Source organism: Microtus ochrogaster, chromosome 10 (genome assembly GCF_000317375.1).
Source record: "Microtus ochrogaster isolate Prairie Vole_2 chromosome 10, MicOch1.0, whole genome shotgun sequence".
NCBI classification, from domain to species: Eukaryota; Metazoa; Chordata; class Mammalia; order Rodentia; family Cricetidae; genus Microtus; species Microtus ochrogaster.
This window is the reverse complement of record NC_022016.1, coordinates 80,153,521-80,166,149: the sequence shown is the minus strand read 5'-3', so window position 1 is coordinate 80,166,149 and position 12,629 is coordinate 80,153,521. Positions and strand designations below refer to the sequence as shown.

Here is a 12,629-nt window from a genome sequence, read left to right as displayed (position 1 = left end):
TTGAACTGGGACTACAGATGGTTCCTTGTGAGCTATTACATAGAGTCTGGGAACAGAATGTAGGTCCCTGGAAGGCAACTGCTAAATCTATGAAAATGGTAAACTTACTGAGAATGTGTTGTGGAGATAGAGACGTATTAAACCTCCAGCCTCACTCCCTGATACTTTCAACAACATTTCTTTGGAGGATTGTTGAGGGAGGAAGCAGGGCAACTGCCTTGTAGCAGTGCCCTGAAGGCAATACCTACTCACTCCGTGTTCATTATTATCATAACATTGAAGGGAACAGACAAAAGCATCTTGTGCTAAGTACTGCCATTTTGACTTCAGACTCCATTTTATCTGTAGGGTGGCACAAAGTTTGGGATCTCAGGCCTTAGGGGAGGTGAGAACTTTGCAATGACTGATCCACCTTTAGATAATATAAATAGTTTGTTATGCCCCCTTAATTCCCTAAAGTGTTATGGCTGTTCCTAGCAGCAAAGAAAAAATGGATCTGACTTGGTGGACTAAGGAGTTTACCCTTGTGTCAGTTGACAATGATGGAATGCATAGGGATAGCCCTTAGTCTTCGACTCTTGATTGCTAAAAACTGTACCTGTAACTTGGAACAGTTGAGTTTATATTTTTATGCTTATAAATCCCCCCTTCAGCCCCTGTCAGGGCTGCCAGGAAAAGCAAGACTCCTGAGTCCTTGTCCTGCAGCACTGCCAATCAGTGAGCCCACTTATGTGTGATTTATTAAAGTTTTTGAAACCTATAATTGTTATCTCTCCCTTCCTCGTAGCACACAACAGACAGGGTGAGACAATGTGAGCGAAACTATAAAGAACTCTGATTTAGAAAAGGAAGCAACCAAAACTAAAATTGAGCAGTAGTCTTGGATGCCAAAGCTCTTTCCACTACAGTCTCCCAGTCTTTAAATGCATAGTGGGCAATGATCCAAGTAGGAAAGGGGTAAGGTACAAGACGACCCACTTAGTGGGGCGGATCACAATGTCTTTGCTAAGCGTTCACGTCATACCTTGATCTTTCAATCAGTCACTCATTCAACAAATATTTGAAGTTGTAAAATAACCACAAAGCGGGTAAATGTTCAGACAAACGGAATGTGCACAGTTGCATGTTCCCTCTGTCTTTGGTTTTGACAGGAGCTCAGGGTTTTAGAAAGAAAGAAAGAAAATATATGGACTATGCAATACATGTCATGGTACAGGGTAAGACAAAGTAGGAGTGTGATCAAGAAAACATTTGGATAGATGACAAACCAGATTATGGCAAACACATATTCCAGGAACAGTAAATAAGCTGGATTCCTAGAAACTCCTGTTGAAATAAATTTGTGTATGACTCTATGGATTCTGTAAAATTTGAGTTCATTTAGGGAAGAAAATCATGATTGAAGCAAGTATGCTGACGCCAAAGAAGGGATCATATCCATCCCTTGTCTTCTTTCTTCTTTTAACTTTTGCATTTTAAAATTTATTTTTTATTTAATATTTTGGTACAATATTTTTGATTATATTATTTCCCTTCATCAACTCATACCAGATCCTCCCCATCCTTTTACCCATCCAACTTCATGTTAGCGGCTAGGCTCACAATCCAAGTATCCATTCTCTGCTTAAGTATAACATTTATAATTTTTTTGGAAACCATCCCAGCACTGTACAGTTCATGGGTTACTAATTCTTCAAGATCTTATTTTTATAATTTTGCTTTATTAATCCTGGGTGGGTATTTAATTTTTTCAGGCTAACCATAACAAGTATCATTTCACTGATTTCTTTATTATAATTAATGCAAACTGAGATCAAGAACTGTGTCTTGACATAGGTGATGGCAACGAGTATTTTAAGTATTTGGGGAAGGTATTATTATCCTACCCAGTCAAGATACTGAGGCACAGAAAGACTGTAGCAGGCCACATGTGTGGCGAGGCTCACGAGCCCTCCTAAATGCAGCTGCAATGTTCCACCCATTGACACATTCATCTCAGATCATAACTGGAGAAGGGTTAGGATAAGCCCTAAGTGAAATGTAAGAAACAGCTGGATTTAGGGTCCAGCTGCAAGGATCACTATGTGTAGAAACTCTCTGCAACTATATTCGTCTGAACACAGATTTACTCCTTGTCATCATTTTCATCTTGTACAAGCAGCTAACCCTATTAAATGTTTGGTAAGTTAGAATATGAATCTCTGAATATCAAGGCTAATTATATCTATTCCATAACTCTATCTCATCAACTAGGATGTTAATAATATATATTAGGTGCTCAATAAATATTTGTGAGCAGTAGAGAGACAGGAAAGTGTGTGCTTATACAGCAATGACCAAGGTCAGTTGCTAAGGCTCTGTTTTCACTGTTTCTCAACGTTGTCTCGTATTAATAAACTTTGGAACCTGAGGTCAATACCTGTCTCCCTTCTCCATCATCCCTCCCAAAAGTAGGCGGATCAACTTTCTCGTTACTTAAATGTGGATGTTCCAAAGGTTCAGTGATGCTAATGATCCAGAAGCCTCTAACCATGGGTTTCTCTATATTTAGCCCCAGCAGAAGCTTGGATGGTGTTTCTGGGTTCTTCCAAGTAGTCTTCCTGCTCAGCCTATTTCTGGTGCTTTTCAAGGCAGTCCAGTTCTACTTAAGAAGGCAGTGGCTGCTCAAGACCCTCCAGAAGTTCCCATCCACTCCTTCCCATTGGCTTTGGGGGCACCACCGGAAGGTAGGAAGAAGGGAGAGAGGGGAAGGACATGAAAAGCTGGTGCTCTGATAGTTTAGTTTCAGTCCATGGGGCAGTTTGCTGTGTGATGAGCATGTGGTTTCTGAATGAAGAATATTCAGTGTACTTCTAAGAGTGAGCTTTCCTTAACCATGAGGAGCACACACCCTTTAAGAAGATGTGTGTTGACAACAGAGTCAAATTTCAGGATGTACAAAGGCATGTGAAAACAGCCTTTCCTTATGGTGTGGGTGAGTGATGTCGGCTACACAGAACAACTATCTAGGGTTGTTAAGACTGATGATTTGGGGGCCATGTTATGTATCAATTTCCTCCAAGATTAAAACTGTCCTTTTTGGAGGGAGACTTGTGATTACAGTACAGGATGTTCTAAAGAGAGGTAAAACATCCCATTCACAAAGAAAGCCCCTAAGTTACTGGAAGTTCTGTGGGGAGGTGAAACATCCCATCCTGCAGTAGAAGTCCTTAAGTTCAGGAAGCAAGCAACTCAAAGGCTTCAAAAAGTTCCTGAAATTGGCTGGATTCACCAGTCTCCTCCATTCCCAAGTGTGTATAAGCAGTAAGGATGGCTGAATTCTTCTAGCCCTCAGTAGAGCACAGTTTGGTAATGGGCGGTATGAAGAGGTCCTCAGTGACAATCACACACTGGTCACATTTAAGAATAGATAAATTTAGAGCTCCTACAGAATGCTGATGCTCTTATCCCCATAACTTCTTTATGGATCAATTGCTGCATAACTTCTTTATGGATCATTAGCTCCATCTAACAAGACTTCAGGATCTGGTCAGGGAAATTCTTGATACAGCACATGTCTGGATGAAAGAAAAGACAGATTGTCAAACTGACCCAAAATTCTGTCTTTTTTTTTTCTGAACATTTTAGAGGCTATGTCCCTATGATAGTCCTGCCTCCCCCAATCAAACAAAATACTAGATGTCAAAGAATAATTTCATTAATTTGCCTTTTTCCTGGTATCTGCTCCAAAAGGATAAGGACCTCCAGCAGATTCTTTCCTGGGTAGAGAAATTCCCAAGTGCCTGCTTACAGTGGCTCTCGGGGAGTTGTGCACGAGTCTTGCTTTATGACCCTGACTATGTGAAGGTGATTCTGGGGCGATCAGGTAAGAGTTCCATAGTTTCCTTGCAGCTGCAGCATGTCTACCACCCAACATTCATACGTTTGTTCATACCCCAAGTCTGTGGCATTTTAGAAAAGAGTGACATTCAGCCATCCATATCTGACTAGTATCTGCTACCGTTCTCCCTGTTCAGAGACCAACACATGATTAAAAATACATAGTTCTCAACACTTAAAATAGCTTCACAGGGCTTAATTTCTTTTTTCTTTTAAAACAAATTGAGTCAATGTGTTTTACAAATTTCCCTGTAGGTGAAGAACAAATTTTATATCTAGAAACCTGGATTCAAAATCTCTAATTGCTTACTTCTCTGGGACAAAGGATTACTAAATCACAGCCCATTATAGAAAAAAACTCAAGTCTTTTTGTTATTGTATGGCTTTGAGAAGTGTTTTGTTTGATTTATAAACATCATAGTGACAGAGACATTCAGCTGCTGGTGCAATGAAGTCTGTCTTCCTAAACCCACATAACTGGCAAAGATAGAAAGGAAAGGGAAGCAGTGAGAGGTGATAAGGAAAAACTGCCAGCAGAAATCCACCAAGAACTAATAGCATTGTTGCTAAAATGGCTCAGCTGGTCAAGGGGTTTGCTGCTGAAGCCTGATGATCTGAGTTTGAGCCCTGAAACCCACACTGAAAGTGAGAAGAAGGAACCAACTCCACAGTTGTCTTCTGAACACCAGACACTGAGGCAAGTGCACAAACGCACGCACGCATGCATGCACATGCACGCACGCATTTACAAAATAAGTTTAAAATTCTGAAAAACTGAAGAATTCATAAAAAACTTGCAGTTTGAACAATATCTTGTTTATCTGGTCTGCAATGTTTATGTTACTTTTCAGATCCAAAGGCTTCTGGTATTTACCAATTAGTTGTGCCCTGGATTGGTAAGTATATTAAAATAAAGAATATGTTTTCCTGACTGCTCTTTGGCTAATGGAGAACAATAGGTGCCTGGCCACAAGTATCATGATCCATCCCTAAATAAGGCTTTATTTCTCTTCTTCTAGCCAGTCCATATCCTTCCTACTGATGGTGTAAGTGTTCATGATATCCAGTTTCTGCCACATCATATCTTCAGACATTCATGGCCAGACATTTATATATGTCCCTTGATCTGATACCAACCCGTTTCATCCTTTATCTCAGTTTTTTCTTAGTCACAGAAGATTTATTAGACAAACTTGGAGTCTCACTTTCCCTGTTTTTGGCTAAGAAATCCCACCATTACTGGAATTTCCTTTCCTTATTCCATCCCAATGAATCTTACCAAATGATCCCAGGGGTACCCTTGATTCCACTTCTACTGGACACATTCACAAACCAGTCTCCGGCCCAGGCTACGGTTTGCTTCTGTTGAATGGGAAGAAGTGGTTCCAGCACCGGCGAATGTTGACTCCAGCCTTCCATTATGATATCCTAAAACCCTACATCAGAATCATGGCGGACTCTGTCAATACAATGCTAGTGAGTTGCTCGGTTCTTTCTCATTTCTTCACACCCACTCATAGCACACTCACGATGACGTCACTTCAAACAATTTTCAGACAGTCACATAGACTAATAACTCATGCTATAAAGTAAATGTTCCACAAATGCATAAATTGGAATGCTCCTGTTTATCAGATTGGAATACACTCTTCAGAGAGCATTGTGGTAAGAACATGACCAAGTATTTACCACAGAGAATAAAACACCATACAACAGAGACTCTTCATCTTTGGCTGGACCAGATGGTGGTGCCTTCAAGATGTTATGGGACAAGAATGTCTTGAACCAGGGGCTTCTGCATAATCTTGAGTGAGCCACAAAGTAAAGACAAGGTCCACATTCATCTCTGACATACCATCACCTTTATTAGGCCTGATTTCTGTACTCACCATGTTTAGCAAACTTTTGATAAGTAAAATAGAATTAAAACCACTCATGAGCCATGTTCATTTATGCCCACAGCTTCTTTCCCTCCACACATTTTATGCCTATATTAGTGTTTGCACTAATTTTTCAAGTCTAATTCACTCTCAGAAACAGAAGGGGCCTTTTATTAAAGTGAAAGATTATATTAGTTTTAAAAACAAATAAACAATATCCGGACCCCATGAGAGAGCCTGTTGTTTTCATAAAGGTTTGGAAGAAGTAGGCATCAGACTACAAATATTCGCTTCACGCCTTTAATTTGCTACAGACATATGCTCTTGATGGTGAGGTATGCCTGACTGATTATCTGTAGATAAACTAAAAAAATCTTAGCCTGAACACAGGTCTTCTGAAGAAAACAATTGCTTCATTGTCACCACAGGACAAATGGGAGAAGCTCGACGGACAGGACCACTCTCTGGACGTCTTTCACTACATCTCCATGATGACACTGGACACTGTTATGAAGTGTGCTTTCAGTTACCAGGGCAGTGTCCAGTTGGATGAGTGAGTGAAACCTTCATTTGTAGTCTTTGGTCTTACCAATCTGTCGGGGCTTAGTAAGAGGTACGTGGTAATGAAGATAGTTGCCTCTATAGAAAGCAAGGTTCTCACCCAGGCTTAGGCCAAGCTCTAATTTCAAGCCAGCCCCAACAAGACACAATAGAACACTAGCAAGTGTAGAAGCTCATTCTCTAAATGCTCAAGGATTCAAATACCTATAAGACACAAGTGATGTGGGCCTTGGTGTTGTGTGTCCACAGTTGAAAGGATGACTATAGAGCCAACTCTATTCTTGGATCAGACAATCCCATAACCAGTATATTGTATTTCTTATGCTCAGAAACTCTAGGTCCTACACTAAGGCTGTTGAGGATCTGAACAACCTGACTTTCCATCGAATAAGGAGTGTCTTTTATTGGAATAACACCATCTACAAAATGTCCTCTGATGGCCGTTTGTTCTACCATGCCTGCCAGCTTGCACATCAGCACACAGGTTCTGCCTTTCCACCCCTTTCTTCCTTTATCAGGCTCATTGCAAAGATATGATTATACATCTCAGACACAGTGAGTTTACCAGAAGCCTCTGTAGGACTCATGTTAGTCACTACTAAGATATAACTTCTGGGAGCCAGAATTACAAGAATTCCCAGTTTCATTTACATTGCATTGGTGACACTTCAGGAGATCCATGCAACAGCCTTTGACATGGCTCTGTGGCCCATGACATTGATTGGAGTCTTGTAGGATATGAGACTGTGCAGCCTTTACTCATAACCAAACTCCCACATGTGCATGCATCCTAGGCTCCCTGGAACATGCAGATTGGGCTCAGGGATCCTGTGAATTACGGAAGCTCTGAGATCTCTCTGACAAATGCTATCATGGGGTAGATGGAGTGATCAAGATGAGGAAAGCTCAGCTTCAGAATGAGGAAGAGCTGGAGAAAGTCAAGAAGAAGAGGCGCCTGGATTTCTTGGACATCCTCTTGCTTTCCAAAGTGAGTGAAGTTCAGGGATGAGGTTTGGTCCAGAAACACAGATTAGATACCAACGTTGCTCTTACCAGTGCCTTTACTCAGATGGAGGATGGAAAGAGCTTGTCTGATGAGGACCTGCGTGCAGAGGTGGACACATTCATGTTCGAGGGCCATGACACCACAGCCAGTGGACTCTCCTGGATCTTCTATGCTCTGGCCACACACCCTGAGCACCAACAGAGATGCAGGGAGGAGGTGCAAAGTGTCCTGGGTGATGGAACTTCTGTCACCTGGTGAGAAAAAACTCAAGATGAAGGAGACCCCTGCCTACTTATAAGAGAGATCTTTTCTAAATTGTTTTCTTTTTCTTTCTTCTTCATTCACACAATACACCCTGAGCATAGACTCTCCTACTTCCCTACTTCCTGTCCCTTTCCCACCTCTCCACTTTCCCTCTCCCCTAGACCCACTAATTCTCCATTTGTTTTCAGAAAAGAGCAGGCCTCCAAGTGATGTCAATCAAATACTGCTTAACAAGATACAGTAAGACTAGGCATAAACCCTCATTTCAAGGCTGGACCAGACAACCCAGTAGGAGGAAAAGAGCTTCAAGAGTAGGCAAAAGAGACAGAGATAATCCTACTTTCCTTGTGTGGCATCCAACAAAATCCCTAAGCTAAACAATCATATCATGTATGCAGAGGGGTCTAGCTCAGACCCATGCAGGCTCTGTGGTTGCTGCTTCAGTCTCTGTGAACCCTTATGAGCCCTGATTAGTAGATTCTGTGGACTGTATTCTTGTGGTGTCCTCACCCTATCTGACTCCTATAATCTTTCCTTCCCCTCTTCTTCAGGGTTCCACCTAATATTTGACTGTGGGTCTTTGATTCTGTTCCCATCAACTTCTGGAGGAAGCCTCTCTGGTGAAGACTGGCAAGACAATAATTCACAATGATAGCACAATATCATTAGGCATAATTTCATTGACTTTTTTTGTTCAGTCATGTTTGGTTCTATCCTAGGTCTCTGAGCCATCTAGATTCCTGAGTCCGACTGCCTAGGCAGTGTTGGGCATGAGCTCTCTATAGAGGTGTTGGCTTCAAGTTTGACCAACCATTTGTTGGCCACCCCCATAATCTCTGGTCCACCTTTGCTGTAGTGTATCTTGATGGCAAGACATCTTGTGGGTCATGGGTTTTGTGGCTGTATTGGTATCCCAGTCCCACCATTGGGAGACGTGCCTGGCTACAGAAGATGGCTGATTCAGGCCCTATATCTTCTCTCTGTCCCTTCCTCTCCACCCAATCTTGCCTGTTCCCATCCCCACCTGACCCCAGTCCACCCACAAAATCTATTCTATTTCCCCTTCCCAGGGAGATCCATATTCCACCCTAGACCTCTCCTCTTTATCTAACTTTTCTGGGTCTGTGGATTGTAGTGTGGGTTGCCTTGCTTAGGATGATTTTTTTCTAGTACCCCAGTCCTGTGTGACTTTTCAGGGTGGCTTTTATTTCAGGGACCACCTGGACCAGATGCCCTACACCACTATGTGCATCAAGGAGGCCATGAGGCTCTACCCACCTGTACCAAGTGTGAGTCGAGAGCTCAACACACCTGTCACCTTTCCTGATGGACGCTCGTTACCCAAAGGTAACCAGAACCATTTGCCTCTGTCCTCATGTATACTCTGTTGTCTCAATAAATTGGATCCTTATTTTGAGGTGTGTTGAGGAAGACTGAGGAAGTCTTCTGGAAGAAATGCCACCCCCTAGTTAAATGTCATTCTCAGCATTGAAATTGCAGTCACTTGAGATATTCAGGGTTGAAAAAGAATGACACAAGTCTTGTGACAATACGGTTTTATTCACGAGTAAAAGCAAATGAGAAAGATAATGGAATCCTGCATGTTGGTGTAATGCTTCCCAGTGTCTCGGGAAATTTTGAGTTGATGAAAGAGAGGAGCCAGGGATAAGTTCTGGCCTCTTATCTCTATAGGGAAACATGTATTAGTGAACTGGTCATTGGGTATGATACCAAGTCTGCCACATCCTAGCACTGTAAACATAAGAAAAGATACCAGGCCTCATGGACAATTTAGTATTTCATATGAAAAATGGGCATAAAATAGCACCTTAGGAACGGCGGGGAGGGAATTGTGAGTGTTCTGTGAGCTAATGTGTGTTCTCTGATAGTACATGTAAGACATTTGATGAGTGTGTGTTGACACTTCACTTACTAGAAGCAGATGCTCCCATACTTCACTACTCTCTATCATCACCGGATTCATGGTTCTCTGAAGCACACTTTGCTAAGCTCCCTATTGCCCAAAGGATCATCAGCTCTAAGTGATGACTCCTTAAGCACATGCCAGTCTCCTGTTGGATGTGAGTCTAGAGCCCATTTCTTTGGCTTAATTTCACTCCATGTCTTCCCCTCACAGGTATCACAGTTGCAATCAGCATTTATGGCCTTCACCATAACCCACGTTTTTGGCCAAACCCTAAGGTATGAAGGCCCTGAGAAGAGAGAAGAGCCACTCAATTGCAACTTCAGACATTCTGTCTCCTTTTGCATTGGAAATGGGCTTCACTTTGGTTTGTCCTGGTCCCTGTGCTCTCTCTGTAGGTGTTTGACCCCTCAAGGTTTGCACCAGATTCTTCCCGACACAGCCATTCATACCTGCCCTTCTCGGGAGGAGCGAGGTGATGGGAAAGGGTTTCGGGAGGAGCAAGGTGATGGGAAAGGGTTGGGAGGAAAGGGAGTCCCTGGCACGTATTAATATTTTCTATTTCTGATCGCTTATGTTTCATTTGGCCTACTTTTGTGTATTATTGTTATGTGTGGACAGATAGTGTCAGGTATATGCACCAAAATGGAAGATGGCAATTCAGTATACCACAGAGGGTTTTAATCCACTGCCCAGTGGTTACTGAAATATTTGTAAGAAAAACTAGTATATGTTGGTATTTTTACAAATGCTGAACTTCATATTTCTGAATTGTATTCCTTATGCAAGTTAAAGCAAGAATTTTAGTTTTCAATGACGTTAAAATTTTTCTTTCCCAAAATTCCCAGTAGGTTTTCTTATTAATTCAACTGTTGGGTGCTTCTATAATCCCCTGAAATATATGTACCTATAAACATGTATGTAATAAATGTATATTAAGAATTACAGGTGATATATATATACATATATATATACAATTCTAGAAATTTTATGGGCATTTCTGCTAAAGTAATATATATTAGAGTTCACAGCTCATTGTACGATGGACACCAGAGGCTATCATCTTACATTTTTGGCCTCTACCCTCACAAAAATTTTACCGCATAGACAAATGTTTGCAACTTGTATTTCCCAATTTGCAAAGCCATGTGTATGGGAAGGGACATCAGTCACAGGGGATTCAGAGCTACTTAGCTCTTAGCTTGTCCTTTAGATGTGATAGTGAGGGTAATGAGGAGCATCTCTGGCAACTTCAGCAGTGTGATCTTAAATAGGAAGTGAGGCTAGAAACTCAACAATCCTGTATTAAGTGTGATTATGGCTGGGGCATCTGATGCACACCTAATGGAGTGCATAGGAAGAAGTGTGTGGACAACAAAGACAGCAAAATTGTAAATAAGGGATTTTCTGAGGTCCAATCAGATGGCTGCAAATGATGGCAGTCTGAGAGGGATGAGGGGTCTGAGCCCGACAACTGAGCAGGAGGAAGATGGAGAACAACTTGAAGATTCTAAATCAGGTGCATTCACCAGAAATTTCTACCACTGATATTTGACTCCCACTGTAGGATCAATTTAGTTTTTATGCATAGATGATCATCTCCAGTATGGTGTCTTATCCATCCTCATCCTAAACCTAATAGGAGTGTTCATAGTGGAGATCCAAAAACTTTGTGGAGAGAATTGGATAACCTAATGACTACCTCATTAAATAATTCAGGTGCTTGGACTTGATGCCCCACAATGCTGGCACTGTTCAAATGACATTTCACACAGCCAAGAGCAGGTCTAGGGTTAGACGTAGCATTAGAGGAGTGAAATTTGTCTTAGGTCAGAAATCTATGCACGAAGACAAGGGATTCAGGTGGTTGTGTGAACTTAAAGCAAGGGAACGATTTAGGTGTGTGACCTATATGGAAAACGATTAGGCTGGTACCATGAAGGGGACCCTAATGCCCAACATGTCTGAGGACGCATCTCACTTTATGTCTCTGTTTGGTTCAGAAACTGCATTGGGAAACAGTTTGCTATGAATGAGATGAAGGTGGCCGTGGCCCTGACCTTGCTCCGCTTTGAGCTGCTGCCAGATCCCACCAGGATCCCGGTCCCCATGTTAAGACTTGTGTTGAAGTCCAAGGATGGGATCCACCTGCGTCTCAAGAAGCTAAGATAATTCTGGAGGAGAAAATGACAACTCTAGGGACCTGATGCCTTCAGGGCTTTCTACTTGTCACCTGCTTCTGTCCCGGGCTTATCTGTACTTCTTCTGCTTTCTTCCTGACACCTGTCCCTCTGCTGTCTGTGGTGTCTCCCGTCGTCCCATCTTCCTGCTCTTTCTCAAACTCTCCCTAGACTCTTCCCCAGTTGTGTGTGTGCCTGTCTGCCACATGGTTGTGTCTCTGACTGGCCTCATAACCCCTGAACACCTGCCTGTCCTCAGTTTACCCTTTACAACCATCCCCCTGAAAGAAGAAACATTTTAAATGGAGACACTTGTGCCTCTCCCTTTGGCTCCCAGACTCTTGAGACAGTAGACACCATGAATTTAAATGTCCTTAGGAATCACAGGCTGGGAGAAAATTAACATTAAAAGTCTGCATCACCCAGAAGGGGAACTTGATTCACAAGCAAGCAGAGGCTCTCCAGATTCTTTCTACTTGTCTCATGTTGAAGTTAATGTGTGCAGATTTAGGGCATTTGTTCCAATTTTCTTATGAAAAAATAATACTGTTACAGAGAAACGAATAGTTTTTCCTCCTTTGACCCAAGCTGAAAATAAATCCATTTTACTTCATCTACTTCTGTTTCCTATTTTTGTTTCAGATGCAGCCATGAACCTAAGTGTCCCAAAGGGGCTTTGGCAAGCCAGCCATCAGGGAATCTTGTTACTGTCTGGTCCCTACTGTTAGAGTGTGGTAGAATTCTCAGCTCTTGAGGGGTTTGCTTTGCTTTTTGACCCTTTGAGTTGGCTGTCTATAAATCGGACTGATGATTTGGTGAAGCCAAGGAGTTTTCTGATTTTAACCTGATCTTATTTGCTTAGAGTACTCTAGTTATTCAGTAAGGAGATTTGGAGTATTCTTGCTAAATTCACATGATCTGGACCTGGATTCTTT

General features: G+C 42.0%; 1 protein-coding gene across 1 annotated transcript; it reads left to right on the top strand.

Annotated features, from left to right (window-relative positions):
• The first annotated feature begins 2,483 nt into the window (after positions 1–2,483).
• Positions 2,484–12,311, top strand: LOC101980997 (cytochrome P450 4A14). The gene is made up of 12 exons (XM_005353610.2): positions 2,484–2,726; positions 3,733–3,865; positions 4,731–4,775; positions 5,228–5,355; positions 6,188–6,312; positions 6,650–6,804; positions 7,202–7,308; positions 7,390–7,580; positions 8,804–8,937; positions 9,728–9,792; positions 9,913–9,989; positions 11,518–12,311. The coding sequence occupies exons 1-12, from the start codon at positions 2,505–2,507 to the stop codon at positions 11,684–11,686; spliced, it is 1,551 nt and encodes a 516-aa protein (XP_005353667.1). The 5' UTR covers positions 2,484–2,504; the 3' UTR covers positions 11,687–12,311.
• The last annotated feature ends 318 nt before the right edge of the window (positions 12,312–12,629 follow it).

Excerpts from the sequence above, each read along its gene's own strand:
- LOC101980997 (XM_005353610.2), top strand. The coding sequence starts at position 2,505 with ATGCTAATGATCCAGAAGCCTCTAACCATGGGTTTCTCTATATTTAGC. Across the intron at positions 7,309-7,389 it reads ACATCCTCTTGCTTTCCAAA|ATGGAGGATGGAAAGAGCTT; the intron begins GTGAGTGAAGTT and ends GCCTTTACTCAG. Across the intron at positions 9,793-9,912 it reads GTTTTTGGCCAAACCCTAAG|GTGTTTGACCCCTCAAGGTT; the intron begins GTATGAAGGCCC and ends CTCTCTCTGTAG.